Below are 27,933 nucleotides of genomic sequence, written 5' to 3'. Positions count from 1 at the left end.
TAAATTTAGGATATCTTTACTATCTGATTAGATCTTGGCCTGGGTAAATCTTTAAGAGAGATTTCTCACACTGGTTGGTTTCTGGATGAGGAAGCAGAAAAGTGGAAAAACCTTGGTCCTAATACAATAATTAGATATTAAATATGAGAAAAATATTCATTTCTCATAGTAACATGCTATATACTGCAATGTATCCAACACCAGCTCACTGATTCCTTCATTACCTACCTCATATATGTCATGGTCAGAAAAGCTTTTAATCTAGATATAGGGTAATGGGAAAAGGGAGTGGATTGTTGACTAATAAAAACTGGTTCAACTGGTTTAACTTCTTCTACCTAGGATGCAAGTTGATCATGGCTAATAAACCCAGTGACTAGGAATTACTAAACCCCTACCCATTTTCAGTCTTTTGCTGGATTAGCTCAATTAGGGTTGAGTTCTTTACTTTCCTGCTCCTCATTCTTTATTCCTTATTTCCTCACTTAAATCCAATTCATTTGCTAGTCATGGCATCATCTTCTTGATGTCACGGTCCTCTTTGAGAACGAAGGACAAACAACAGAAACAGAGAAAAATTAGGCAGTTTAGAAAGTATTCTTATTTTATTGGTCCTATAGATTACAGACCAGTCTCTTGTTGGTTTAATGCTTCATTGGTTTCAACTCTTTACATGAAGTTTGAACCCTGAAGGACCCTGGATATGATACATCTACTTCATCCTAAGCCTCATGTGCTGGCCACTGTGGGCATGGAGGCCAGACATTGAGAGTGACCTTGTTCACAGCTGTTTCCTTCCTACCATTGTGAAAAGCAATGATGTTTGTTTGTGTCAGGTACTACTTTTCATCTGAACTCTTCTGTACTTTAAGGGTCCACCGTAGAAGGATTTCTTCTTTATGATTAGATATGGGCAAAGTAGACCCTGAAGTCCCTTCCAACGATAAGATTCTGTGATTGTGTGAAGCTCATTCTTAGCAACAAATAAGGTAGAAATGTAAAAGTCTTTATATTGATACCTACATGGTAAAATGTGATCTCCATCCATAAAACAGAGAAGGGAAGAAGAGCTAGAGAGTGATGGTGGGGAATGACAGGTATACAGAGACTGAGACAGAGAGTTCCAGCGATACCAAAGGGACAAGAAAACAGGGTTTTTTGAGAAAAGAGAGAGAGAGAGAGAGAGAGAGAGAGAGAGAATAGATAAGAGTATAGAATTATGGTCAGAAGAACAGTTGTCTTTTCTGGGCCTTGCCCTAGAGTCCAAGCTCCCTCTCTACAAGCTCCACAAGTGACCAGCTAGCCCAAAGAGTAGCAAATAGAGAGACCTACTGGCTCCAGGACAGCTAATGAAAAAGCATTGACTTCTAGAGCTGGCAAGACCCAGAAAGCCTTCACAATGGCTATGGAGCTGAGTCCAGAGAGATTTTGGCTTCAGTAATAATAGCTAGAATTTATGATAACCCAAATGAATACACTTTTCTTAATGATATAAGTATAACTTAGCACATATTTGATGCATCCATCCATAGCTGTGGGGTCACCTAGATGGATGACTTCATTTAGTGTCTATTAATATTCAGGAACTACTTACTGTACTGTCCTAGAACTCTTGTCTTTAGGCTTTGTCTATAGAGTAATTTGAACCTCAATACAGACACCCAAGTGACTTTAGCTCTACAATAGCTCAGAATTCTTGAGTTCAAGAGGTTCATCAGCCTCAGCCTCCCCTAATAGCAGGGATTACAGCATCCACCACCATGCCCAACCTAAAATCTAATTCTTGAGAATCTTTTCTCCTCTCTGAGCTGTCAAGTCTAATATTATGAAGTATCTCAGTTTCCACATTTGCCTTATTTATTTTCTCTATCATTCTAGACTCCTTGAAAATAAGACTTGCAACTGTAATCTATTCTCTATAACACTTCTCACTGCATCTAGAATCCAATTGGTTCCATAATTTTTAATGATGATAATGGTGATGGGTCATTAAGAAGCTATTTATGTGAGCAAGAGAGAAATAATAGAATCCTCTGTTGTCATCCTAGGGGATATCTCTAAGAGTTTCTCACCAGGGACAGGCAGAGTGTGTGAAACCAGGCAGCACAGTCACCCCAAGGACTGGTTTCTTCTGAGTTCTCCTTGTCCATGCTCAACACTGTGACTGAATCACTTCACAGCTCACATTCTTAGCAAGCGCAGACTTGTTACTCCCTTCCCAGCTCTTTCTTACTTGTCTGTTTTTTGTTTTGTTTTGTTTTTTAACTAGGGAGAGGGTTAAGGGGAGAATTGGGGGAGATTAGGGAGACTAGGGAGCACAAAAAAAGTCAATCATATCCCTTCTTGCATAGGTGTGGTCCTCTAGCTCCACTTTGCCTGAACTCTCAACACATTTTTCATCGAGTTTGATGGGCTGTACAATGGAGCTTATTGTGTGGTGGGTTGGGTGAGGTGAGTCACAGGGATTTCTGACTGTGCATCGGTGACAGTTCCTCTCCTTCCCTGGTGACTTTGGAAAGATAAGGTCCACAGAATAGAAAAAAAGCCATTGAATCTTAGAACTTGATAGAACATTTGAGATCACCTAGCCTAAATGAGGGCATTTTGAGGCACAATGGGGTGAAATTAGATCCCAGAACTTGGTACAGATCACTAAGTTAGGGGCCAGATTTGGATTAGAGCCCAGGTTTCCTAAATTCTTGCCAAATCTTTGTCCTATCATGGCTAAAATTAGGAATGGCTACCCAAAGTAGCTGAATAATTCAATCCTTACCCCTAACTCCAATCTAGAGAAATGAACCTTGGCTGATTTTTTTCTTCCCATGTGGCTCAGGATCCTTCTCTGATACTCTCAAATGTGAAGCAGGATATGACTACTTGGCAGATCCCTTTTCTCCTTTCTAAACTGTCTTAATGGCACAATACCATATGACTCTTGTACTTTCTTTTGAGGTTTAGAGACTAACCTCATAATTCCTAGTTTCCTTCAAGATTCTCCTCAAATGCCACCTTCTACAGGTGGCTTTTTCTGACACCTCCCCTCTCCCTGCCTTCCCAAACTGGTAGATCAAATGAAATGATGTTAGTAAAGCACTTTGTAAACCTTCAAATGCTAGTTGTTATCATTATTATTATAAGAAAGAGGAGGAAGAAGAGGAAAAAGAAGAGTAGGAAGAGGAGAAAATGGAGAAGGAGGAAGAAGAGAGTGAATAATGTCCTTTTCCTCACCCTGAATCATCTTCTAGGCTCAGTTAGGTGTCACAGTCCTGGGGCTTTAGGAAGACTGGAGTTCAAATCCAGCCTCAGACTCTTACAAGTTGGGTAACTTTCCAAGGTAGTTGTGAAAACATGTAAAGTGCTTTGCTACATTAAAGTCCTATATAAATGCTATCTGTTATTATTGTGTCTATTAAAGTTTGTATATATTTTGTACATGTCTTTCTCCTCTACCTCTCACCCTTAACTAGAGTGTAAGATTCTTGACGGCAGGAACTATTTTTATATCCCAGCTCTTAAGCTACCTAGTAGGTGCTTAATAAATGTTCATTGATTGACCCTGAAGTCAGCGGGGCCCTTAGAGCTTGGTTAAAATTTCTCTATTGCCCTTCTAACTCCTATTCAATAGAACACTTCATCACTGATGGATTGCCTGAACTATACCAAAGAACCTAATCTTCATTTGAAAGTTGTTACGTTGTACTGGCATGGACTAAAGACCTAGAGAATTTGGCTATCCTCAGTCATGCTGGAGTGCCTAAGGATTGATCTGCTCTTGCAAGATCGAAACAGTCATGTCTCCAAGGGTCATCCAGTCTTCCTGAGTGTAGTAATCACTCACTATTGTAGATTGCTGCGTGACTTCTGCAGCCTTCTGGATTAGAAATTTGGCCCTGAGATGATATTAGGTTCTATCAAAGCCAGATGAGTTAAGACCTCACTTTTAAAAAAAATCTGGATGCTAAAATAAGCTTTTAATTTTAATAAGTCACAACAATTTGATTTTACCACAAGATGAAAATAATGCTAAGATTTTATGTAGTATATTTACCTTATGATTTTGTCTTAAATCTAAATTCTGACAGATGCAATCCTCTTCCCCAATAAAGCACAAATAAAGTTGAAATTAGATATATTAATGCAATAAAGTTTCAATAAAAAATATACACCCACATAGCATTTCTCTAGTTTTAATAAATCCCTAAGGTTGAAGGAAGGTGCCTTAATAATGGGTTACTATAGCCTTCAAAGACATTGAGAGTTGTCAAATGAGAAAGAAAATTAAGAATGAATTCCTTTAAAGCATCATCAAATGATTAACAAGAGAACACCTCTTAGGGTCCTGCAAAAACTCACAGAATCATAGGCTCTCATAGTTGTAAGGGACCTCGGAAGCCATCCAGTCTAATTTATATATAAACAACCAATCATCCCCCCCTACAACAAATCAGCAATTAGTCTCTGGATCATTTCAATTATTAGGAAGTTTTCCCTCAAATCAGTGTCATATTGAAAAGTCAGTTTTCAGCTTCCCCCTATTCATTGCTCTTGGTTATGGCCTCTGGGGCTAAGCAGAACTTGGTCATTTACTTTTCCATGTGACAGTCTTTCTTCTTCTTTCATCCAGTTCTCCTGCCTTTCACACTCCTTATCCCTAATCTTCTTGTCTCCAGGATACATATCACTGTTTCTGTCAACTGATCCTCATATGGTCCTAACTTGAGGATCCTTTCTCCATTTTGGTTTGGCTCCTTTGGGTGACTTTTAGCTACCAATATCTTTTCTAAAACATGATCTCTTAAACTTTACACTCTAGATATAGTCTGATGAGAGCACATGGCTATAATCACAGTTCTGAAAACTATGCTTTTCTTCTTACAATTTTATTTTATTTTTAATTTATGAAATAAAAAAGCATTTCCATAACAGAATAAAAAAATGATGATTGCACTTGAAATTGCAAGTCTATTATGTACAACTTGCTATTCCTTCCAAATATGTTAAGTTATCATGTAAATCTTTTTTTTCTCTCCCCCCCACTCGAAAGATGGCTACTTTTAGACACAGATATGTATGTATATATGTATATGTAAGTGTATATATATATATATATATACATATAGGTAAAATTATTCTATGCATCTATTTGTCAGTTCTTTCTCTGGATACAGAGAGCATCTTCCTTCAAGTGTCTTTTGTAGTTAATTTGGATATATATAATAGTCAAAATGATTTATTTGCTCAAAGTTGTTCTTAAAGCAATATTGCTGTCACTGTCTACAAGATTCTCTTGGTTCTGCTCATTTCATTTTCCATTATTTCATACCAATCTGTCCATGTTTTTCTAAAATCAATGAACTAATCATTTTTTTAAGCAATCGGGGTTAAGTAACTTGATCAAGGTTACACGGCCAGTTATTTCTGGGTGTGGTCCTAAGTATCTGAGCCTGGATTTGATCCCCAGGTCATCCCAACACTGGAGCCAGTGCTCATACTCACTGTGCTACCTGGCTGCCCCCTAATCATTTCTTATAGGACATTAGTATTCCATCAGAATCATATACTTTACCTTGTTCAGCCATTCCCCAATTTATGGGAATCCCCCAAATTTCTAGTTCTTTGCCATAACAAAGAAAGCTGCTCTAAATATTTTAGAACATAGAGGTTTTTTCCTTTTCCCCTAATCATCTTGGGAATTGGATCTAGTAGTGGTATTGTCAAAGGGCACAGTCAGTTTAATAACTCTTCAGGCATAATTCCAGATTGCTCTCCAAAATGCTTGACTGATTTTCAGAATTAGGTGGTACCCTGAAGATGGTGCCTTAAAATGAGACCTAGCATTTTCCAGGTGGACTAGAGAAATATTGAGTGACTTTCGAGATGCCAAAGCATCATCATTTTACTGCTTTCATGTGCTTTGGTATAATGGCACCCTGTTTTCACACATGGCTAACTTCTAAGCAACTCAGGAGGTGACTCACTGTATAGTATCTTTTTCTAAGTTGTTAAAACTTTTAATATTTGGTGTGTATGTGTGACTAAGAGATAGCTGTCATTCCTAGAAAACTTCTGGGCCTTCATACTTCAGGGCACTGATTTGTAACAAAGAAATTAAAAACTCACAATGATACACATTCTCAGAGCCCCACCCTGGAATGTGATCTCTTCCTTGGGCTTGTTTTCGCTCTTGACTGAATCATGGAATTTGAGAGTGCAAAAGGGCTTTCCTGGACACACCCCACAAGTCGTCATCTAGCCTTTGCCTGAAGACCTCCAAGGTCAGGGAGACCAGCTCTTCCCAATGAAGCCCATTTTACTTTTGGACAGCTCTAATTGGTAGGAAATTTTTTTTTTTGACATTAAGTCACAACTTTGCCTCTTTGTAAACCTTATGTTTGCTTTTTGCTTCAACCGAATTTGGGAGAATTCTGGAGATAATACTATACTTTGGGATTGGATAGGCTAATATAAATATATCACTAAAACGATTAATGATTCACGTAGGTATTAGCCACAATATTATTTTAATCCCAGGTCAACTTTTCTCATACTGCTTCCTGTTTGCCTCGTCAGTGTGACCTCAGGGTCAATTTTAGGTGACACATCATTAAGAAGGTAAACGAATGCCTTTGATCCCCTTTCTTCATTACTTTGGATAACTGAAAGCTGACCTGTACTCAGTGGTAATATGTAAGGAGGAAGCATCTTTTGTAAGTGTATGCAATCCCCAAGAAAACACCTCTGTAGAGATTGCTTGTTTTTCAGTTTTTTTTTTTTTCAGAAGCATCTGACTCTTTGTGATGCCATTTGGAACTTTGTTGGTAAAGATACTGGAGTGCTTTGCCATTTCCTTCTCCAGCTCATTTGACAGATGAGGAACTAGAGGCAAACAGGTTTAAGTGACTTGCCCAGGGTCACACAGCTAGTGTCTGAGGCTGGATTTGAACTTATGAGTCTTATGTGCCACCTTGGTGCCCTGTTTAGAGACTAGTTACATAACTAACCTTCTAGAGGAAATGAGACTTTCCTTAGGGGTGACCCAACTCTTCACTTGTAGTTCTTATTTGTTTTTGGGAGGGGGGAAGGCAAGGCAATTGAGATTAAGTGACTTGCCCAAGGTCACACAGCTAGTTAAGTATCAAGTGTCTGAGGTAGGGTTTGAACTCAGGTCCTCCTGACTTCAGGGCCAGTGCTCTATTCACTGTGCCACCTCAGTTGCCCCTTTACTTGTAGTTCTTAGATGCAATGGAGATGAGAAGGAAGGTTAGTCCTGTGCTGCTAATTGGTTAGGGTTTTCTCAATGAAGATTGGCTTTATATGTAAGGAAGAATCAGGCAAGTCCCTCCCCTCTCTACTGTTTTCCTGATGATGGGATGAATTCTCTTTGTTCTGAGTCCTCCCAGACCTACAGATATGGATTTTGTTTTCTCATTGAATCAGGTACAAATCTGATCCTTTAGGAATGATAAAGTTAACACTGGCTATTGGGTTTGGTGTTAAAAAAGAGACACAGAGAGGGATAGAGACACAGGTGATCTGGAGAGAGATGTGCTGAAGAAGGCTGTCTCCAACTGGGCTCATAGAAAGAAACAGTTGGAAAGAGAGAGACACACACACACAGACATAGAGAGAGAAAGAGATGGGGAGAGAGAGAGAGAGAGAGAGAGAGAGAGAGAGAGAGAGAGAGAGAGAGAGAGAGAGAGAGAAAGGGAGAGACAGAGACAGGAAAGGGATTTAGAATATCAGTGAGAGAAGGTGGAAGAGGAGACAGAAGATAACCGCACTTAGACCTAGAGAAAGGCCCACAGACGATTTGTGTAGCTCCAAAGGGGAAAAAGGATCAGCAGCTCATCAAGGACAACCTATAATGAAGAGCAATACGGACTTAAACTTTTGCTAATACTGTAATTGTGTGGATTTGTATAAATCCAGAGGGCAGTTGGGGATCCAACGGAAAGGATTATTGGAGTAATCTGTACTATATCTGATGTCCTGTTAGTTTAAGAGCTTGTTGAAGTACCCAGGGCCCTTAGAGAGAGATTAGCCAGATAATGAAGTTCCTAGAGTAGGACAAAATAAAGTTCCCAGATAAACCCAGTCTACCCTAAGGAGGGTCCAAGCCCTAATCGACTCACGGGTTACACTTTTTTTTTTGCTTTTTGGAGGGCAATTGGGGTTAAGTAACTTGCCCAAGGTCACACGGATAGGGTTTTTTTTTTTGTGTGTGTGTGTGTTAAGTGTCTGGGGTCGGATCTGAACTCAGGTCCTCCTGACTATGGGGCCGGCACTCTACTCACTATGGGTTGCACTTCTACAGTTATGATTTACCCAAAATCTTTTTTCACCCTCTTCTCCCTGCAGTTATAGAGACAATTTCTCACTTGTGAGTTTATTTTTTTTTTTAAATCATGTTTTATTGCTACAAAGGAATGGCTCTGTATTGTAGCCTTGGTTTCTTAGGGTTCAGTGTGTGACTATGAGGAATGGGTGTACATTTGCTGGTTAGGAAGAAGGATGTATTTGGAAAATTGAGGGAGGCCCATTCATATTTTCTTCACGGGTTGGCCAGCTGTGAAGGAGGCATGGCAAGCCTGTGCCAAACCTCCAATTAGATTAAGGAATTCTTGAAAGTCTAACTGCCCATCACAGTTGAGGTCCAGTTTCTTCATCATTCGGTCCAGAACAGCCGCATCCTGGTTCTGCAGAAATGAGAAGAAAAGTTCAGACTTTGTGCCACATTTAGTATTTCATGCTAATCTCTTCCTAACTAGACTGTCGATCACATTGCTTGCAATATGTATGTGCTAGACATTTCACAGGTTTGGATCTTTAAGTCATACTTCAGGAAGAAATGAAGAAAGGGATATCTGACAGAGGTAAGCTGGATCCTTCCTCAGAGACATAGATTGTCAGGGATGGTAAATACAGAAGAGAGCCTGGGAAAAGTGAATGAAATGTAGCTATTGCCACATTGGAATGTATTTCTTTTATTTCCCTATGTCTTCTATGTGAATAGTATCCTAACTCTGCCCTTCCTATATGCCATATATGGAATTCAATAGGGATAAATGTAACATTTTACACTTGGGTTCAAAGGATCAATTTCCTAAGTAACAAAATAGGGGAGACACGGTGAGAGCGCAGTTGTACTGAAGTTCTGGGAGTCTTAGTAGACTGAAAACTCAATATGAGTCAGTAGTGTGATGTAACAGTAAAAAAAAATGAACATGATCTTGGGCTATATTAAGAGAAGCTTTAGTTCTAGTAATAAGAAGGTAGTAATTCTGTTGTATTCTGCCTTGGTCAGGTCACACCTGAAGTATGGTATTCAGGCACCATAGTGCATAGTTTACCAGGCCTGAAGTCAGGAAGACTCATCTTCCTGAGTTCAAATCTGACCTTAGTCACTTACTAGCTGACTGGGGTGACCCTGGGCAAGTCACTTAACCCAGTTTGCCTCAGTTTCCTCATCTGTCAAATGATCTGGAGAAGGAAATGGCAAACCATTCCAGTGTCTTTGCCAAGAAAACCCCAAATGGGGTCATGAAGAGTTAGATATGACTAACAATAAACAATAACAATACAACAACAATAAATTGGAGAGCATCTGGAGGAGGGCAGATAGGATGGCAAAGGACCTAAAGTCTATGTCATATAAGGATTAATTGAATGAACAAGAGATATTTAGCTTGAAAGAGAAAAGATTGGGAGGTTGGCATGGGTATGATAGCTGGGCTTAAGTGTTTGAAGCGCTGTAATATGGAAGAGGGTTTAGGCTTGTACTGTACAGTCTCCCAGGAGCAATGGATTGAAGTAACGAAGAAGTGAATTTTGACTTGGTGGAGACTTCCTAACAAGTAGAGTCATGGAAAAGTGGAGTTGAATGCTTTGGGAGGAGGGAGTGGGTCACCCTTCATTGGAAATCTCTGACAGATGCTGGCTAACCACTTGTCAGGTATGTTAAAGTGGGTATTCCTTTTGGGTACGGATTGGACTAGATGGCCAATCCATCTTCCAACTGTAAAATTCTGTGATTCTATCATTCCTTCACAAAATATGGTAAAAACATAGACTTTCAGAGTTGGAAGGGTTATCTACCTACATCTTATGGAAGTAATGAGTCCTGTCTACAATAGGGACAGGGACTAGAGCTATGATTTCATTGGTAGAGGAAACTCAAGGGTGAGGAAACTCCCTATATCAATGCCAGCTGTCACCTGCTCTGCAATTTATAGTTCCAGGGAGTTGCCCAGAACATTGAGAGGTTAAATAACTTAGCTGGAGTCACACAGCAAGTGTTTTTCAGAGAGGGGACTTGGACCCAGGTCTTCTTGGCTCCATGGCCATCTCTTTACCTACCCACACTATCCCCCAACAAATGGTCATCTGGCTTTTGCCTGAAGACCTGCACCAGTAGGGAGCCTGTTACACTTTGATGCAGTCCATTCCATTTTTAGATAGTAATAATTGCTACAAAATATTTCCTTATGATGAGCTGAAACCTATCTTCTTGACTTTCACTCTGTTGGTTTTGATTCTACCCTCAAGGGCCAAGTAGACTGGGAGTAATCTGACATCTGGCAGTCCTCAATATATTTGAGAACAATGATGTCCGTTCTTAGTTTTTCCTTCTCCAGGCTAGAAATCTCAGCTTCTTCAACTATTCTTCCAATGAGATTATTTTGAATTCCCCACCACCTTGGGTTCCCTGTTGTTGATGAACTTTGGAAGGACAATGTCTCTTTTAAAAAGTGGCACACAGAAATGAATTCTACATGATGGGTGTGGTCTAAGACAAAATATTTAAGACTGTCACTATTCTTTGTTTCGGTTTGGAACTTTTCTATTCATGAAGCCTGAGAACCCATCAGTCATTTCAATCACACCCCATCCTGTGGACTCATAAGTGGTCAGCCCACTAAACTTCTTGAGGCTTTTTCATATAAACTGCTTTCTAGCTACATTTCTGTCCTCCCATCTCATGTTTGTGCAGTTGGCTTTTTGAACCCATGTATCCACAGGGATTCATTTCCTACCATTAAATTTCCTCCTGTTAGCTTTAGGCTAGCATTTAGGCTTGGTGGGATGTTTTTGGACCCTGCTCCTGTCAGTCAAAGTGTATGCTTTCTCTCCAGACCTGGTAAGTAGCTTGGCCACTGGAAAAAGGCCATCAATACCAGTCTATTGTGTTCATTCAGTGATTAGAGCTGTAGGTGGAAGGTGACAGGCTGTTCTCCATTACCTGTGTGAAGGAAGCCAGCTCTGTGTTCATGAAGGCAAGGAACTCAGTCTTGGAAAGGGTGTTTCGGTTGTTAGTTATCTCCCGGCCAGCATACTTCTGGAAAACAGCTATCATGGACTCAATGCATCTCTCTGTTTCAGTGGGGACGACTTTTTTGGCCTTTGGAAAGGAAACAACAGCTATAGATTATAATCAGCAAGATAAGAGTCTGGGATCAGGAACATATAAGGGATAATCTCATCTTTTCAATTGGAGTGAGGTATATTTTGGCACAAAAGGGTACCCTAGTTTTCTGGTGGATAGGGCCTTTTTCAGGAACCTCTGGGTCTAGGTCAAATCAAATCATATTATGTATGTTCTCTATCCCATTTCCCTGACCCCCATATAGTTCACATTTAAATAGTACTCTGAGTTAGGTATCATGAGGTAGGTAGTATAAATATTATTATTCCCATTTTATAGATGAAGAAACTGAGGGCCAGAGAATTTCTGACTTGTCCAGAGTCACATAGCTATAACAGTCTTTGCAAAGTACTCAGAAGATTGTTGCACAACAGAAGATTTAGGTTTGTTCTGCTTGGATCTAAGAGAATAAATTACAAACCTGTAGAAATTCCAAACAATTTGTGCACACAAGGAAAAAAATTCCTCATGACTGGAGCTATCCAAAGTAGAAAGCTTAGGGAGAGGTGGTGAGTTTCTTCTCCTCTCCCTTGACCCTGGCAGTAAGAGAGTGGAAGGTATGAGCTGTATCTTTCTGATTTGAAGAGTTTTGGGCTGCATCTAAGGCACCATCATAGAGTAAGAAAGAATATTTGATTTGGCTTCAGAAAACCTTCTAACAAAGGTCCAAAGGTCTGCCACTTATTAGCTGTGTAACTTTGTGTAAGTCTCCTGTTTCCCACTTTGTAAATGAGGATAATAACACTTGTACTATCTACCTCACAAAGTGGTTGTGGAGGCGGCCTGGTGACTTTAGAGTCAGATGATCTGAGTTGAAAACCCACACCCGTCACTTACTACCTGTGGGACCTTGGGCAAGAAACTTAATTTCTCGGGCTCTCAGTTTCCCCATCTGTAAAATGTAGACTCTATTGTCCTCTGAGCTCTCTTACAGCTTTATGTCCATGAGCCCAAGATTGTAAGATCTCATAAATATGAATCATAGCCTACTTAAAGATTTGACAACCGGTCTTGCTGTTAGCATCACCTGTAAGCACACCGCTTTCCTCACTACAGAATTCTTCAGAGATCTCTAGTACAGGGGGAGGGTGAGGAGCAGAAATCCAGAGTGAGGACCTGGTTGGGCTTCCCCCTCTGGTGGACAAAGAGAAGAAATGCAGCCTTTTAAAAAGACTTATAAAGGGCCGCTAGGTGGAGCCATAGTGCACAGAGTGGAGTCAGGCAGCCTCATCGGCCTGAATTCAGATCTGACCTTAGACAATAATACATAGCTGTGTGATCCTGGGCCATTCACTTCCCTGTTTGCCTCAGTTTCCTCATTTGTCATATGAGCTGGAGAAGGAAATGTCAAATTGCTAAGAAAACCTCAAATGGGGTCATACAGAGTCAGACAGGACTGAAAAACAACAATTAAAGGGACTCAACCAGAGAAAACCTCTGCTCACTAATAATTCATTATTTATAATGATGATCATCGTGATGGTTACTTTTGTGGCCTAGGGGCTGCCCAGAGTCTGGACCCAGAATGCTTTCATAACTGAGTTTCAGGGTCAGGGAAGCTTTTCTTGATCTCCTCCCAGGGCTTTGTGCTCTCTCCCCTTCTTTCCCCCAAATTGTTTTGTATTGACTTATCTGTGTTTATGTTGCAAAACCCCTTCATTCCCCCTTAGCCCTAACTGAATGCAATGTCTCTGAGGTAGGAATAGTGCCTAACAAGGTGGTGTCTTGTCCACAGTGTGCATGGAGTATGGGGCATGTTGAATTGAATTGAAGAGAGAACAGGATCCCACATATCCTCGGGAGACAATAGTTTGGGAAGGAAGTGGCTTCGGAAGACAGGCATGGATCCTGGCTCTGGTGCTTACTCCCTATGTCATCTTGGTCAATCAGGGGTGAGGAATCTGCAGCCTTGAGGGCACATGTGGCCCTCTAGATCCTCAAGTGCGGCCCCTAGACTGAATCCAAACTTCACAGAACCAAGCCCCTAAATAAAAGAATTTGTTCTGCAAAACTTGGACTCAGTCAAAAGGTTACACCTGAGGACCTAGAAGGCCACGTGTCCTTCTGGTCACAGGTTCCCCACCCCTGCAAGTCCTTTTTTTTCTCTGTGCCTAAAATGAGGAGTCCTGGATGGCACGGGACTCTAGGCTCCTGGGTTTAGTGTTGGAAGAGACTTAGATGTCATCTATTCCAGTCTCTTTATTTTAAAGACGAGGAGCCCAAGGCTCAGTGACTTGCTCAGGTCAGCTAAGAGCAAACAGCAAAGCAAGTATTGGAAGGTCCTGGAATTCTAACTTGTGCCTCCTTTCATTATCCCAAGGAACTGGAGTCAAGAGGAGTTTGCTCTGTCTCTGCCTCTGTCTCTCTCCCCCCACCCTTTTCATTTTTACCTCTGTATGACCAAAGTCCCATTCTTCCCAAGATCCTGAGCTGGGGTGATCACAACTTAGATCCCCCTTAAATCTCCTGGCATAGATATTGGATAAATTCCCTTCCCCTTCTAGTTGATATAAGACAAAGTCATAATTCTTTCTAAAGGTGCTTTCACTAAGAGGAAGAACAAAAACAAAACAAAGAAAAAATTAACAGAAAATCAAATAATTCCCAAACACAGAAGCAGACAAGCTTATTATTATTATTATTCTCTATTCTTATCCTAACTCTACCAGAGCCATTGTCTTTTCATCCAGACTAACAGACAGAAGGACACACGTGGCCCAGGGAGGGCTCTGGGCCTAGCTCAGTGAGTCACCACTTGTTAGGCAGGCTTTAAGCTGGGAGGCCTCAGGACTCCTTTTTGGTTCCCACAGCTGCTTCCACCCCTTTTCTCAGCTGTCCCACTAGATTCCAAAGTGTTTTTCCTACTTTACTTTCTGCTTCCCCCCAACACACCCTCCCCCCACTCCATCCTTGTAAGCTTTGAACAGGAATGTTGTAATTGAAAGATTTTTCCCTGAATTCGGTAATGGGTCAGGTGGAGACAATTATAGCCTTTGTGCTTTTTTTTCCCCTTTAAAGTTTCCAAAGGAAAATATTGAGAAAGAAGAAAGGAAGAAGTGGGAGAAAGGGGAGATTGCTTTAAAATTAAATTAGCCTGGTGTACCAGCAAGAGCACTGGATTTGGAACCAGGGGTCCTGAATTCAAATCCTGGCTCTTCTATCTGCATGGCCATGGGCAAGTCCATCCTTTATGGACTTTGTCAATCCTCTCACCTGTTTAGGAGGGGGTTAGACTCGGGGACCTCTAGAGTCCTTCCCACTTCTAAATCTATGGTCTTAATGCAGACAGAATCATTTGTGTGCCTGTGACAGGGAGATGGAGGGGAGATGGACCATTTGTTCTCTCTAAGCAAGGTTTAAATGATTACAGGTTGGCTCACAGGCTTTAAGCCTCATACATGTGACATCTTAGCAGTAGATAACATCCATGAGCTATAGGGAGTGGCACCATTTCCTGGTGCCAAAGCTTATGTTTGTGAAAGGCAATTTTAGGGGAGAGAGATACTGGGAAATGAAGGTCATTAAAGATATCAATATATTTTGTCAAAAAGAAAAGAAAGTCATGTTAAAAAATGTCCTGCCCTAAAGAGGATTCCTAGAAGTGTTTATCTTCCGGCTTCACCCTGCCTGGCTATCTACATGGTCAATTCCCTGGTCTAGGCTCTGAAAACCAGGTGAATGTTGTCAAGGCGAAAGAGAAATTCTATTGAAAGGGTGTGGCACATAGGAAGGTTGCCTGCAGAAAAAGCCACTCCAAGAAAACCAAAGTGTCTTCAGATATTTTGGAGGTGAATGAAAAGGCGAGATAGAGGAGTAAGAAAAGGAGAACATAAATCCAGAGAATGGTGCAACCGGTAGAAGTGGGAGGAGTTTGCGTTAGGGAAGGAGTATGTCTAAATCAAGGTTTCCCAATATGGGGTGTGTGAGAGGCATGTCAAGGGGGCACAGAGAATATCTGGTACATAACATCATATTGAAATTAACGAATCTGTTTTTTCTTATGTCCTGTATGGGAAGGCTTATCAAAAGTCGAAATGCAGGAGGACCAAAAAAAGGATGAGAACCTTTGGCTTGGACTCAAGGTAAGGAAGAATGAAAGGGTTAAAAGAAATAAATGAGTCTGGGATTGGGGCTCCTCCCACATTTTTGGCTGTGGTTAGGCTTAGCAACAGTATTTGGTTTCAGTGTTTTTCTCCTTTGGCAGCTTTCCAGGGCTTAACTGAAACTCCATTTCTCCCTCAGGATTCAGAAGATCAAGTTCGGAATTTTCCCTTTTTGGGGGTACACAGTCACGTCTCTGGGCTTGCCTAGCCCCAGCCCCCCAAACCATCTTTCTTTCTGTCGGCTTTGCTTGGCTCCTCCCAGCCTCTTTAGAGTATGTAGAGACCTGCCTTGGGGGCCCTCAGATACAGAAAGGAAATCACAGTAATTATTTTCATTCCAAGCTTAATATTAATGAATGCCCAGGACCCAAGAGGGATGAGGAGGTAGCCAACTGCACCTTTGATCTCTTGCCAGGGAGGTTTTTTTATCTTGTACAAAGTGCCCAGGACAACTCTGAGAGTAGAGAAAGCTTTCCCTTCCCCCACGTTCTCATTTTTAATGAGAAGGTTGAAATCCCACACTCAGGCTCTTGTGATGGATATGATCCACACCCCTCAAACTGAGTGAGAAGCCTTCTCTTTACCCTTTCCAGCCACAGGAGCAGATAAAGGAAAAGTGACATCCCAGAAACCTGTGGGAAACTACACTGTTGCTTTTGGATCAAGAGGAAGACAAATAAGAAAAAAATAGTACTTTACCATTGTGGAGGGGAGAGGAGGATCTGGAAGCGGAGCCTCTCTAGAAAGTAGCTTCGGAGAGCGAGCAAATGGGACAAGCAGCGGATTTGTGGGGCCCGGAACTTATCTCGGATGACCAACGCCCCTTTTGCTTGGGTTACATTGCTCAGGGGTTAGTCAGACAGCCCCTTCCCTCTGGTTGGTCCAGACGATTTCCTGCAGATCTCAACATGTCTGTACTCTTTGCTAAGCACACAGCCTCACCTAAAACACACAGACACACAAGTCACACAAATACATACACACACACTCAGGATATTCTTATTATTTGGCTTAGCTCCTTTTGGAAGGAGTCTTCCCTTCTTAAGATGCCTGGGACTTTTATTATTGTGTTTTCTTCTTTTCTTTAAAGTGAAGTCATGTCTAAAAGGGGCATATAATCTTTGGGAGTTGTTCCTCTAAAGTCAACCCCAAAGGCCTTTCTTTCCTATTTGGATGTGATAGTAATAAAATAACTGTCCTAATAACAATAACTCGCACGGATATATAACATTTTAGGACTTACAAAGCACTTTCCCCACAAGAACCCTGTAAAGTAAGTATTACAGATCTTATTGTCTTCATTTTATGAAGGAGGAAACTGAGTCAGAGTCATTATGTGGTGGAAGCCTTTCCCAATTCTTCCAGTTGCTAGAATTCTCTACCCCTCTTTCAAATGGTCAGGTATTAATTTTGTATGTTGTCAGACGTGAGGCTGCTAGGCATAACAATTGTGAATAAATATTTGTAAATTACTTCCTATATGTCAGCCTCTGTGTTAAGTGCTTGTAAGTATTATCTCATTTAAGTGTAAGAAAGACCTTAGGAAGTTTTTATTATTAAACTTATTTTGTAGTAGAATTATCTTTTCTGCATTGTAGGAGTTAGAATGGCACCCCCGTCCATCTGGAAAATCTTTGACATTTCCTTTGTGCCAGAGAAGAAGAATGAATTATTATCGCATTAAAAGATAAAATATCTTTAAATTATACAATACTATACTTACATTTTAAGCATTTCTTAGTTCCTTAACTTTATCTGTGTGGTCTGCTGGATTTCCTGGGTAGTTGGTAGCTTCTGCAAAACTCCCCCCAAATTCCCATTTAATTTCTTATTGCCAACCCACAAAATATCAAAATAGAAACTGGGATGGGGAAAATCATGATGTGGAATGGATAACTGTAGAGCAAACTGAGACTGAGAAAGGGTAAGTGACTTGCCCAGGATCACAGTGAATAAGTGTCTGAACATGGATTTGAACACAGGACTTCCCTACTCCTGGTCTAGTACTCTCTCTTTTGTGCCACCAGATGCTTCTTGTGAGGAAGATCTGGGTCTGAATCCTGTCTCAGATAACTTCCTAGCTGTGTGACTCTGGACAAGTCACTTAACCTCTCCCAGCCTCAGTTTCCTCATCTGTAAAATGGGGATAATGAGGGCACCAAACTAACAGAATGGTTGTAAGAATCAAATGATACCACATTTGTAAAGCCCTTAGCACAGTGCCTGGCACATAAGTGCTATAGAATTGTCAGCTTATTATTATTGTAATTTTAATTATATTTACTAACTTTGTGCCACTGGGCAAGTCACTTAACCACACGCCTTGCCTCAGTTTGCTCATCTGTGAAATAGGGATAATAATAGCACCTACCTCACAGGATTTTTGAGGATCAAGTGAGATAACACTGTAATGTAAGTGGTAACTATTATTATTAGTAGTAGTGTGGTGTAGTAGGTAGGGCAGTGTCCATCCAGTAGGAGAGATCTGGTTTTCTGTGTGATCCTGGGCAAGTCTGGATTGGTTTCTCAGTGGCTGGGGTAACTCTCCAAGATTCCAAGTGACAGAGAGTTGCTGATTTTCATTGGTAGAAGCTCCCTTCCTGGGAGTCACCGATATCAATGCAACATTACACCTGGTTGAGGATGTGTATATGGGCACATGACGTCTCTCCCATGAGAATTTAAGCTCCTCAAGGGTAGTGACTGTTCTATTTTTTGTTGATCATAGTGGCTTTTACATAGTAGCCACTTAGTAAGTGTTTGGTGATTGATTGATTCTGGTCTTTATTCCCACCTACCCCTTGGATTTGTAATTTTGGTTCCCCCAGATCCTTGGATTTCTCCTCTGGGTCATCAGGCTCTCTCAGATGAGCCTTTATTCACTGAGAACCAGACCTCCATGTCACTGGCTATCTCCACGCCATACTGCTCCTCCCCACCCTTTGCAACTCCCCTTTATGTGTTGCCTTCCCCCATTAAAACAGAAGTTTCTTGAGGGCAGGAATGGTTTTACTGCTGTGTATTTGCATCCCCAGAGCTCAGCCCATTACAAGTGATTAATACATTTTCTCTCTATCTCCCTCTCACAGTCCTTTTCACTGTCTCTATCTCCTCCTGTCTCTGCTTCTCCTCTCTCTGTTTCACCGTGAGTGGCTTGTCTATGGTCAGACAACTAGGAAGAGTAGCAGTTATGATATATGCCAAGATCTCATGGTTCCAAGTCCAAGCTCCTCATACCATAACATTTGGAGCTGACAAGAACCCCGATGATCATAGAGACTACCTTTCACATCTTACAAATGAGGAAACGGGAACCTTAGGGAGGTGAAGTGAGACTTGAAAGTTGCCCAAAATCACATAGGGAGTAAACAGCCAAGCTGGATTTTAAACCAGAGACTCTTCTGGTGCCAATTTCCCACAGACTTGTGATTGCTATTGTGCGGGAACTAGACATGAGTCACAAGATGTATTTACTTTTTTTAAGATGCATGTAAGATTCCTTATTATATGTTGGTCTATCGCTCTAGAGTGTAAGGTCCCTAAGAGCTGGGACATTATGCCTAATATATACAAAGGAAATTCAACAACAACAGCAGCAGCAGCAGCAACAACGATGGTTAAATAAAGTTCTGGGCTCTTCCTTCTAGCCTTAGTTTAGCAGGGATTTGCTCCATGACACCTGAAACAGCTATAGAGAATCCAGCCTTTCCTTCCCAAAGCTCAGAATAAGCTGAGGTTTTTTAGGAAAGCTAAAAATAACACAAAAGATGGCTTTTAAAAAAAGCTTTGTGGGGGTGGGTGGGAGGATCAAAGAAATTAGAGGGCTCCTGCTTGGGGCCTAGGTTAATGGGGTAATTGCAAAGTGGATGTAGCTGTCCCTATTGCTGAGAATAAAATTGGTGACAACCAGACTTTTTCTGACTGTCTTATGATTTTCCTCACTTTTGTTCAATGCTTCCAGAAGGGCACTGAGATACATGTCCTGTCCCTGTATCCCAAGAGTATTATATATATATTTTACTTCTTTCTGTTTTTTTTTCCATTTATTTAAAAAAAACCTGGTTTTTCCAAGATCCCATGGTCATTCATTTTAGTAATGATTTTGTGTGATTGCCCTTGGGGGGCTTAAATGCACCTGAGAGAAGAGGCATGGATTGTAAATCATAGTGGAGAGAGGAATAGGAGATTTTACACATAAATATGTATTTAGTGAGACAAGAGATTTTTGTTTTTGGTCTAATTTCTGGAATGACCAGTTGGGGGCACAAAATGAGCTAGAGATGCAACTGCCTAGAAACATACTCATGTCTCTTCCGTCCTCTAAAACAATAACAAACAACAAAAAACAGCAAAACAACAACAATAACAATGAAGACTAGACTTGCTTTATCTATCCCCATTATCTATTGTCCTCTCTCTTCTCTCTATTATGGTCAAAATCCTTGAGAAATCCTTCCACACTATGCCATCACTTCCTCTCCTCTCACTCTTTACTCAACTGACTTCTGACCTCTTTATTTAACCGAAACTTCTCCATCCCAAATCATCACTGATTTCCCTCTCAATGTCCACATCTAATGGTCTTTCATCGCTCTTCATCCATGACCAGCCTTTGACACTGTTTATCACCCTATTCTCAGTACTCTCCTCTCTCCAAGGTTCTTGTGACACTACTCTCTTCTGGTTCTTCTTCTGCCTGTCTGACTGTTACTTTCCAGTCTCCTCTGCTGGATCATTCTCCAGGTCAAGCCCACTAACTTTGGGTGTCCCCCAAGGCTCCATCCTGGGTCTTTTTCTATTCTCCCTCTATACCATTTCACCTGATGATCTTGTCAACATCTATAGATTCAACGATCATCTCTATGTAGAAGACTTTCAGGTGTTGCTGTCCCTTCCAAACCTCTCTCCCAGTCTCCAGTTTCATACCACCAAATGCCTATTGTATATCTCAGAATGGATTTCCCATAGATATATTCAACTTGACATAGCCAAAACTGAACTCATTATATATGTTCCCTCAAATACTTTCCCCTTCTTGTCCTTTCTACTACTATGCAAGGTACCATCTTCCTTCTTAGTCCTTAGAGTGGCATCCTTGACTTTTTATTCTCTCTCACCACCATATACAATCTGTTACTAAGTCCTATTGATTCCACTTTCACCACATCTCTCATATATGCTGGTTTCTCTCCACTGACACTGTCACCACTCTGGTATAGGTCCTCATCACTTCACATCTGGACTACTGTAAAAACCTTCTGGTTGGTCTCCCTGATTCAAGTGTCTCTCCTCAATCCAGCCCATTCTCCACTCAGCTGCCAAAATGATCTTCCTAAAGTGTAGGTCTGACCATGTCATTTCCCTACTCAATAGACTCTAGTGGCTCCAGAGCCAAATAGAAAATCTTCTTTTTGGCTTTTAAAATCCCTCATAGCCTGGCCCTTTTCTTTCCTACCCTTTCTTGTAGTCTATGATGTAGAAACACTGGCATTCTTACTGTTTCTTGCCCATGACACTCCATCTCCCAAATCTGTCTCCCTTGCCTGGGATGTTTTCCATTCTCACTTTCACCTCCTGGCCTCCCTAACTTCTTTTAAGTCTCAGGTAAAACCCCACCTTCTACAAGAATTCTGTCCTTCTTTTTCCTCCTCAATGTTAGTGCTTTCCCTCTGAAATGGCTTCCAATTTACCCTGTATGAATCTTGTTTATACATAGTTATATATTTATTGTTCCCCCTATTAGATTGTAAGCTCCTTGAGGGCAGGTACTAATTTTACCTCCCCCCTATTTTTTTTGTATCCCCAGTGCTTGGCATGGAGCCTTGGCACATGGTAAGTACTTAAAAGGGCAGCTAGGTGGCATAGTTACCTCCCTAGGTAGGAAGACCTGAGTTCAAATGTGGCCTCAGACACTAACTGTGTGACTCTGGTCAAGTCACTTAACCCTGTTTGCCTCAGTTTCCTCATTTGTAAGGATTGAGGAAGGAAATGGCAAACCACTCTGCCAAGAAAACCCCAAATGGGGTCTTGAAGAGTCAGCTATGGCTGAAATTACTGAGCAGCAATAGTACTTAAAAGCTTGTTGACTTGATTTGACTTTTACAACTCTCTCCCCCCCCAAAAGAAGATCATATGAATCTATACTTATAAGTCTAATAAGTCAGTCTAAGCATAGACTGAGGCTTACCACACTAAATGGGAAGGAAAGGAAGAAAGAGCATAGATTACTCCCTTCTGAGACTTGTTGACACAGGCACATTTTGTTCTGCCTGTGAATATTTAATGAAATGCCTTTCCCAAAGAGAGCACTGAGGTGGGGGACTGGAGGGAAGTCATGCCTCATGGGGAGACTTGGAGATAAAGGGTGCTGCCTACATGAGGGTGGAAGTCAGTTCAGAGGGAGTAATTAGCTATCCAGCTGGCACAAGAATCTTCTACCAAACCCTACCACTTTAAGATCTGTGAGCTCATTTGGGGATTTAAAAAAATTAAATTGTTTTCTTCTGCATTGGGAGCTTGAATATAGTTTGATTTGTTTCTTCCCACTTATTTTAAAGCATTATTACCATAAGAATTGAAGATAAACCTGCACTACAAGATTTTAAATTTTGACTTTTTTTGTTTTGCTTTGTAATTTGCTTTTTTTTTTGGAGGGAGGAAGGTAGGGCAATTTGAGTTAAGGGACTTGCCCAAGGTCACATAGCTAGTTTTTTTTTTTTTTGTGTTAAGTGTCTGAGACCGGATTTGAACTCAGGTCTTCCTGACTCCAGGCCCTGTATTCACTTTGCCACCTAGCTTCTCCTTGATTTTTTTTTTGCATTTTGGAGGGCAGTTGGGGTTAAATTACTTGCCCAAAGTCATATGGCTAGTTTTCGTGTCAAGTGTCTGAGGTCAGATTTGAACTCAAGTCCTCCTGACTCCAGGGCCGGTGCTCTATTCACTGTGCCACCTAGCCACCCCCTGATTTTTTAAAAAACACATTTGATGGTAGTTTGTTTTCCTTTGATACTCTGAGTTTAGAGTTGAACTTAACTCAATGTTTTTGCTACTATTGGAAAGAATTGTTCCTTTTTGAATTTCATAATTTAGATGTACAATTTTATTTTCTTTTGAAATACATTTTTTGTTCCCTTCCTGGGGATATTCTATATTCTGACTTTTCTTTTAAATCCTGTTTCTATTTTTTTCTTGTTTGGTATTTGATTTTCTAGTCTCCCATATAGAGTTGTCTCCATTGCATCCAACTTTGACTCCATGAAAGTGAATTGTGAAATAAAATAGAGACCAGAAACACAATTTCCTTCATCTCTGGATACCCAGTTTTCTCATCTGTAAAGTGAGGGATTTGGACTAAATGACCTCTAAGATACCCTTTCAGATCTAAATTTATGATCCTATGATTAGGGAAATTGTTCTTTGACCAACTCAAAATGCAGAAAATCCAGAATGTAATCATAGAAATTAAGGAGGAGAGCATGACCAGTGAGTTTTTTATAGAGTATAAACAATTTCATCCTTGATTCATTTAGAAAGGGAACATGGCCATAGGGTGGGCAAAAGATTGGCAATGCCCCTTGGGAGCCCTAAAAGACAGTCAAATAATTTGACAGTTGGATAGTTGGTTCATTCAAACCAAGGTGGTGGTGGTGAAACAGGAAACATCTTTGCAGGGAGTGAGGTTTCTCTCTCCTCACTCTGTCTCCTATGGTCATCTCATTTAGCTTTGAAAGTTCTCCCTCAGTGGAGACATCCATTCAGAAGTTCACGAGTTCTTTTTGAGAGAAGTTAAGATACCCTTGAGGTGTATCCAGGAGGGAGAAGAAACACTCTCCAGTCAGATTCAGATACAGAAATGCAGTAGAGCATGACCCCTGGCAACAAAGAAAAGAGTCAATTCAAAGAGTACTAGCCCTAAACATTGAGAACTAGAGTTATGAGAACTCTGAGCAAAGAAAGGATCAGATATTGAAGTTTTGGATTTGAAGGAAATATGAATTTTTTTGGTTAATTGTGTTCCTCACATGTGTACCCCAATTTCATTGTAATCTGTTGTATCAGCAATGCCATATTCACAATGCCTATGGAAATTACAGATATGCTGATATAATTATCCATCACAAAATACATCATGCTTGCCATATGGGGGAATAAACTAGAAAATTTATTAAGATACCAAAAGACTGAGTCCCAAAACCAGAAAGTGAAAGCCATCAGAGTAGTTATGACATTGGCACAGGTAGATAAAGTAGAAAGCACCCACATTTTCAAGCCTTTAAAACAGAACAGGCTACCTCAGGCAAAGGTCCTCCTCTCCCCACTCACAGCAACCACCCAGCGTCCGGGAAGCGCGCTCCCAGCAGCTCCGGCCCCTGGCAGTCCTCAGCAGGAGTCCTTAGCAGAAAGTCCTTAGCAGTCCTAACTCAAAAAGGGCTTCGTGCTGCCACTGCCTCTGCTGCTGCCGCCGCTGCCACCACCGCCAGCCACCACAGGAACTCTAGCTTGGCTTCCACTTTCTCTTGCTCCGCCCCTTCCTGCTACGTCAGCAAGTCCAATGGGGCATGGAAGATCTTTAAATCCCATAACCCTTACATCTGTTTGTGTACATTCTTCCTATGGATGCTGTGTGCATTTGTGGGAGAATGTCCTTCAGGTCTATGGTGGAGAATATTTTGTAAATACTGTTCTTACTATGCTATCTTACTACTTTTTGTTTTATCTGTGACTACTGGCTGACTTTCAAAGGGAGGTTAACTGGTGGGGGCTCATGAGCTATGGTTTTACAAGTGCTAATCTGCAGAAGTACCCTAGAACCTGGGAGTGGCAGTCATTTTGTAACAAGGTATCCTAGAGGGATTGCTGCATATTTTTTTTTCTCAGTGGATACGAATGATACAATTACTATCATGGAGCAGTGCCTATGATATTAAAAAGCATTTATTTCAAGAAAAGATGGATCTGGGGCAATGAAGTGCTCAGAGCCTAGATATGCAAACAAATCATTGCCTTATATAGATACAAAGGTTATACGTAGTAATTCCTTAAGTAGCAACACAAGTATACATAGTCATTGCAGCTTTCAGTAGTCTTGTTCCCTTGCAAAGATGAGCTGGTGCCTTTAGGTGAAGGCCACTAGAGGGAGTTAGGGATTCCATCAGGTCTGAGAAATCTACAGGTAGGTGTTGTTTAGTGATGTTGGACCCTTTGTGACCCACTAGACCATAGCATGCCAATACTGGTCCTGAGGTTTTCCTTGGCCAAGGTACTGAAGTGGTTTGTGCCATTTCCTTATCCAGTGGATTAAGGCAAACAGAGGTTAAGTGACTTGCCCAGGAACCCACAGCTAATAAGTGGCTGAGGCTGGATTTGAACTCAGGCCTTCCTGACTTCAGGTCCAGTTTTCTATCCACTAAGCCACCTAGCTGGCTCCAGGTGGCATAGGTAGGGTCACTCTTCTATACTCCTCGGAAGGGCCCTCCCTATTATATGATCACTTTTCTGAAGACCAAGGCCCTAATCTTAGGGCATTTTCCTCCTGGGGCAAGTTTCTTATCGGTTTGTGCTTTGTTCTAATCAGTGCTGTGTTTCAGCAGTTCAGTTCTGTTCTGAAAGAATCACAGATTTAGAGCTAGAAGAAACCTTAAAGATTTTCTGGTCCAATCCTCTCATTTTACAGATGAGGAACTGAGGCTCAGAGCAGTTGTTAAGTGACTAACCCAAGGGCACATTGGTGGTAGGTGCCAGAACCAGAATGTGAACCCAGGCCTTGTACCTCCAAATCCAATACTCTACCACTCTGCCTCCCCTAAACCATTGCTTTTCTGTTTCTTCATAGGTATCTTCCCATCATTTTAATTGTGTAGTCTGGAGCTGTTTTACATTTCAAAGTGGTTGTTCTGGTCTTTGCCAAGGCCTTACTCCTGCCACAGGTGCATTATTTCCCCTAAATTATTCTTGCTTGATTTTTCCTCTTTAGCTTGAAATGAATACACCTCCCCCCCCAATCCCCATAGTGTACAAAGACTCCTCCCCTTGACTTTCTGTTTTGCAAAGCTTGAAGAATCTTTTCCATTGCTTACTCACCCTTTGAAACTCAGCCAAAGTAAACATTTCAGTCTCACAAACAGGAATTACTGTTATTTCAGTTAGTCAATTGTTTTGGAAAGATGGGTGCTTTTAAAAGTAACCCAATTAACTGGAACTGCTCTCTCTTGGTGTCAAAGGCACCCAGATACTAGTGATTCCCACCTTAATAATGCTTCCAGGTTTGCAAAGCGATGTATTATAGTCACTATCCCACTTGAGCCTTACACCAACCAGGTGAAGTAGCTTTTTTTTTGTTCAGTTCTGTCTGACTCTTCTCAACCCCATTTGGGGTTTCCTTGGCAGACACTGGAGCTGTTTGCCATTTCCTTTTCCAGCTCATCTGACAGATGAGAAAATTGAGGCCAACAGGATGAAGTGACTTGCTCAGAGTCACACAGTTAGTAAGTGTCTGAGACTGGATTTGAACTCAGATCTTCCTGACTTCAGACTGGGCACTCTATCTATTATGCCACCTGCCTATATTACAGGTGAATCATAGACTTAAAACTGGAAGGTATTTGAAAAGTTACTAGTCCAGTCTCCTTGTTTTACAGAACCTGAGGTTCAGAGAATATTGTAAAAGGCAGCAGAAGGGAACTCAGAGGCCATCTAGGCCAACCACCTCATTTTACAGATGAAAGTAGGTCAGTGGTTGGCTCACACAGGTAGTAAACTGCAGGACTGGAGTCTGAACTTGAGTCCTCTGACTCCAGGTTCAGTACAGTCTCCATCGTATCTCAGTGCTGGTTAGGGACTTGGCTAAGGTCATATAGTAAATGGTACAAATGGAGATCGAACTACACTTTGACTCCAAATCCAGGACATGTTACAAGGGAAAATTGAGGCTTGGAGGAGCTCAATGCCTTATCCATATCGTTAGTAAGGGTTGGAGTTGGCATTTAAACCCAGGTCTTTCCTGGCTCTTAAGTCCCATATGCTCCCATAGTCATAGATAGAAAGACTATCCACTATAATTGGCCAAAGGAATCTGAATTTTAAGCCATAGTCAAATACTCTTTTTTACTCCTGTCCTAAAACATATTGGTGTGGCACTTTGTCCTTCTTGGTAGAGGTGAATGTCCTGCCTTCTGCTCTGTGAGGGCATGTGGTTGTTAAGAGGTGAGAGGACGCTAGTTTCAGCCAGGTCCCTGTTATAGACTTTCCAAGTGAGAGTCTTCATCAAATGGAACATCGAGTGGGCTTCCATCTTTGAGAAAGAACATGCAAGGGGCCAATAGCACTTCAGGTTGCTGGAGGGAAAGACTATGTGAAGATAGGAGAGGAGCTGGCAGGCTCCATCATGTTCCCATTCCCAGCCTGTCACTCTGGGGACTTTGGGGAGTTTTCCCCTTAGTTGAGATTGCGCCATCCCGCCCCCCGCGGGAGAGCTCTTTCACTTTATGTTGTCCGATATACGTCCTATGGATACCTTCTCTGATTTCTGGTTTGTTTTGCCACAAATTGGATAACTGCATTTCTTTGCTATTCTCTCTGTGTGTTTTTGGGGGACTGGTATTGGGTTGGAATGGAGTAGAGCCTTGGATTTAGAGTTTAGGCTTCTACTTTTTGCCTAAATGACAAAGAGATCAAAAGTTAGATGGAAGCCAACCATGTTCCCTGGACTAATAAGGGAGCAGATAAACCTACTTCTAGCCCAGTACCTTTGCTCTCTGTGGAGAGCAGAGTGGTGGCCTCCAGTCCCAACTTCCTGTGTTTCCTCCTGGCAGGAGTGAAAGTTTCCCTTGGAGTAGGAGGGGGCAGAAGAGGCTAGAGATGTCTATTCTGCCTCCCTTCAAGACACACACAACAGACCTTGCCACATGTGAACTCTACACCACTTCTTCACTCCTTACACTGTAAGGATAGTTCATTAAAATATTAGCAGCCTTATCATACCATGAAGATGATCCTGGGTTCACAGAGGCTATGCTCATGGAGTGTAAGCTTATGTATATCCTAGCAAACTAGAAAGCCTTCAATACAGGTCTGATTGAGTGTGTCTGTCTGGGGACCCACCTAGTAGATAGGCCATATTTAGCCACAGCAACACTTAAATATCTACTATCAAGAAGTTTTAGCATACCTCTGATAGGCATATGCCCACAGGAGGTCAAAGAAAGAAAAGCCCCATATGCATCAAACTATTAATCACAGTAAAACCAAAAGAGTAGCTTTTTTTTTTTTGGTTATAACAAAGAACTGGAAACTAAGCAGATTTGTCTCATTGAGGAATGGCTAAGTAACAGTTACACCAGGTGAAGGCAATGGGATTTTATTGCACAATAAGAAAAAAATAGATGTGAAGAATTCAGAAGAGCATGAGAA

The 27,933-nt window shown here is 41.3% G+C and overlaps 2 protein-coding genes across 4 annotated transcripts in view; both read right to left on the bottom strand.

Annotated features, from left to right (window-relative positions):
* Positions 1 to 27,933, bottom strand: part of S100A10 (S100 calcium binding protein A10) — a 462,639-nt gene that overhangs the window by 54,289 nt on the left and 380,417 nt on the right. The gene's annotated exons all lie outside the window — the stretch shown is intronic.
* S100A11 (S100 calcium binding protein A11) overlaps positions 8,386 to 27,933 on the bottom strand; it is a 399,965-nt gene continuing 380,417 nt past the window's right edge. For all 3 annotated transcript variants that reach the window (XM_069089980.1, XM_069089981.1, XM_069089982.1), the window contains exons 2-4: positions 16,225 to 16,299; positions 11,240 to 11,398; positions 8,386 to 8,696 (exon numbers count right to left, since the gene is read on the bottom strand). In XM_069089980.1, coding sequence (XP_068946081.1) covers positions 8,541 to 8,696; positions 11,240 to 11,398; positions 16,225 to 16,299 — 390 coding nt within the window. In that variant the 3' untranslated portion in view covers positions 8,386 to 8,540. The remainder of the gene's footprint in view (positions 8,697 to 11,239; positions 11,399 to 16,224; positions 16,300 to 27,933) is intronic.

This window comes from Petaurus breviceps, unplaced genomic scaffold (genome assembly GCF_028583685.1).
Source record: "Petaurus breviceps papuanus isolate PSGF00001 unplaced genomic scaffold, PetGlider_PUasm1.0 186, whole genome shotgun sequence".
Taxonomy (NCBI): domain Eukaryota; kingdom Metazoa; phylum Chordata; class Mammalia; order Diprotodontia; family Petauridae; genus Petaurus; species Petaurus breviceps.
The sequence above is the reverse complement of the archived record's forward strand: the minus strand, read 5'-3'. Positions and strand labels throughout refer to the sequence as shown.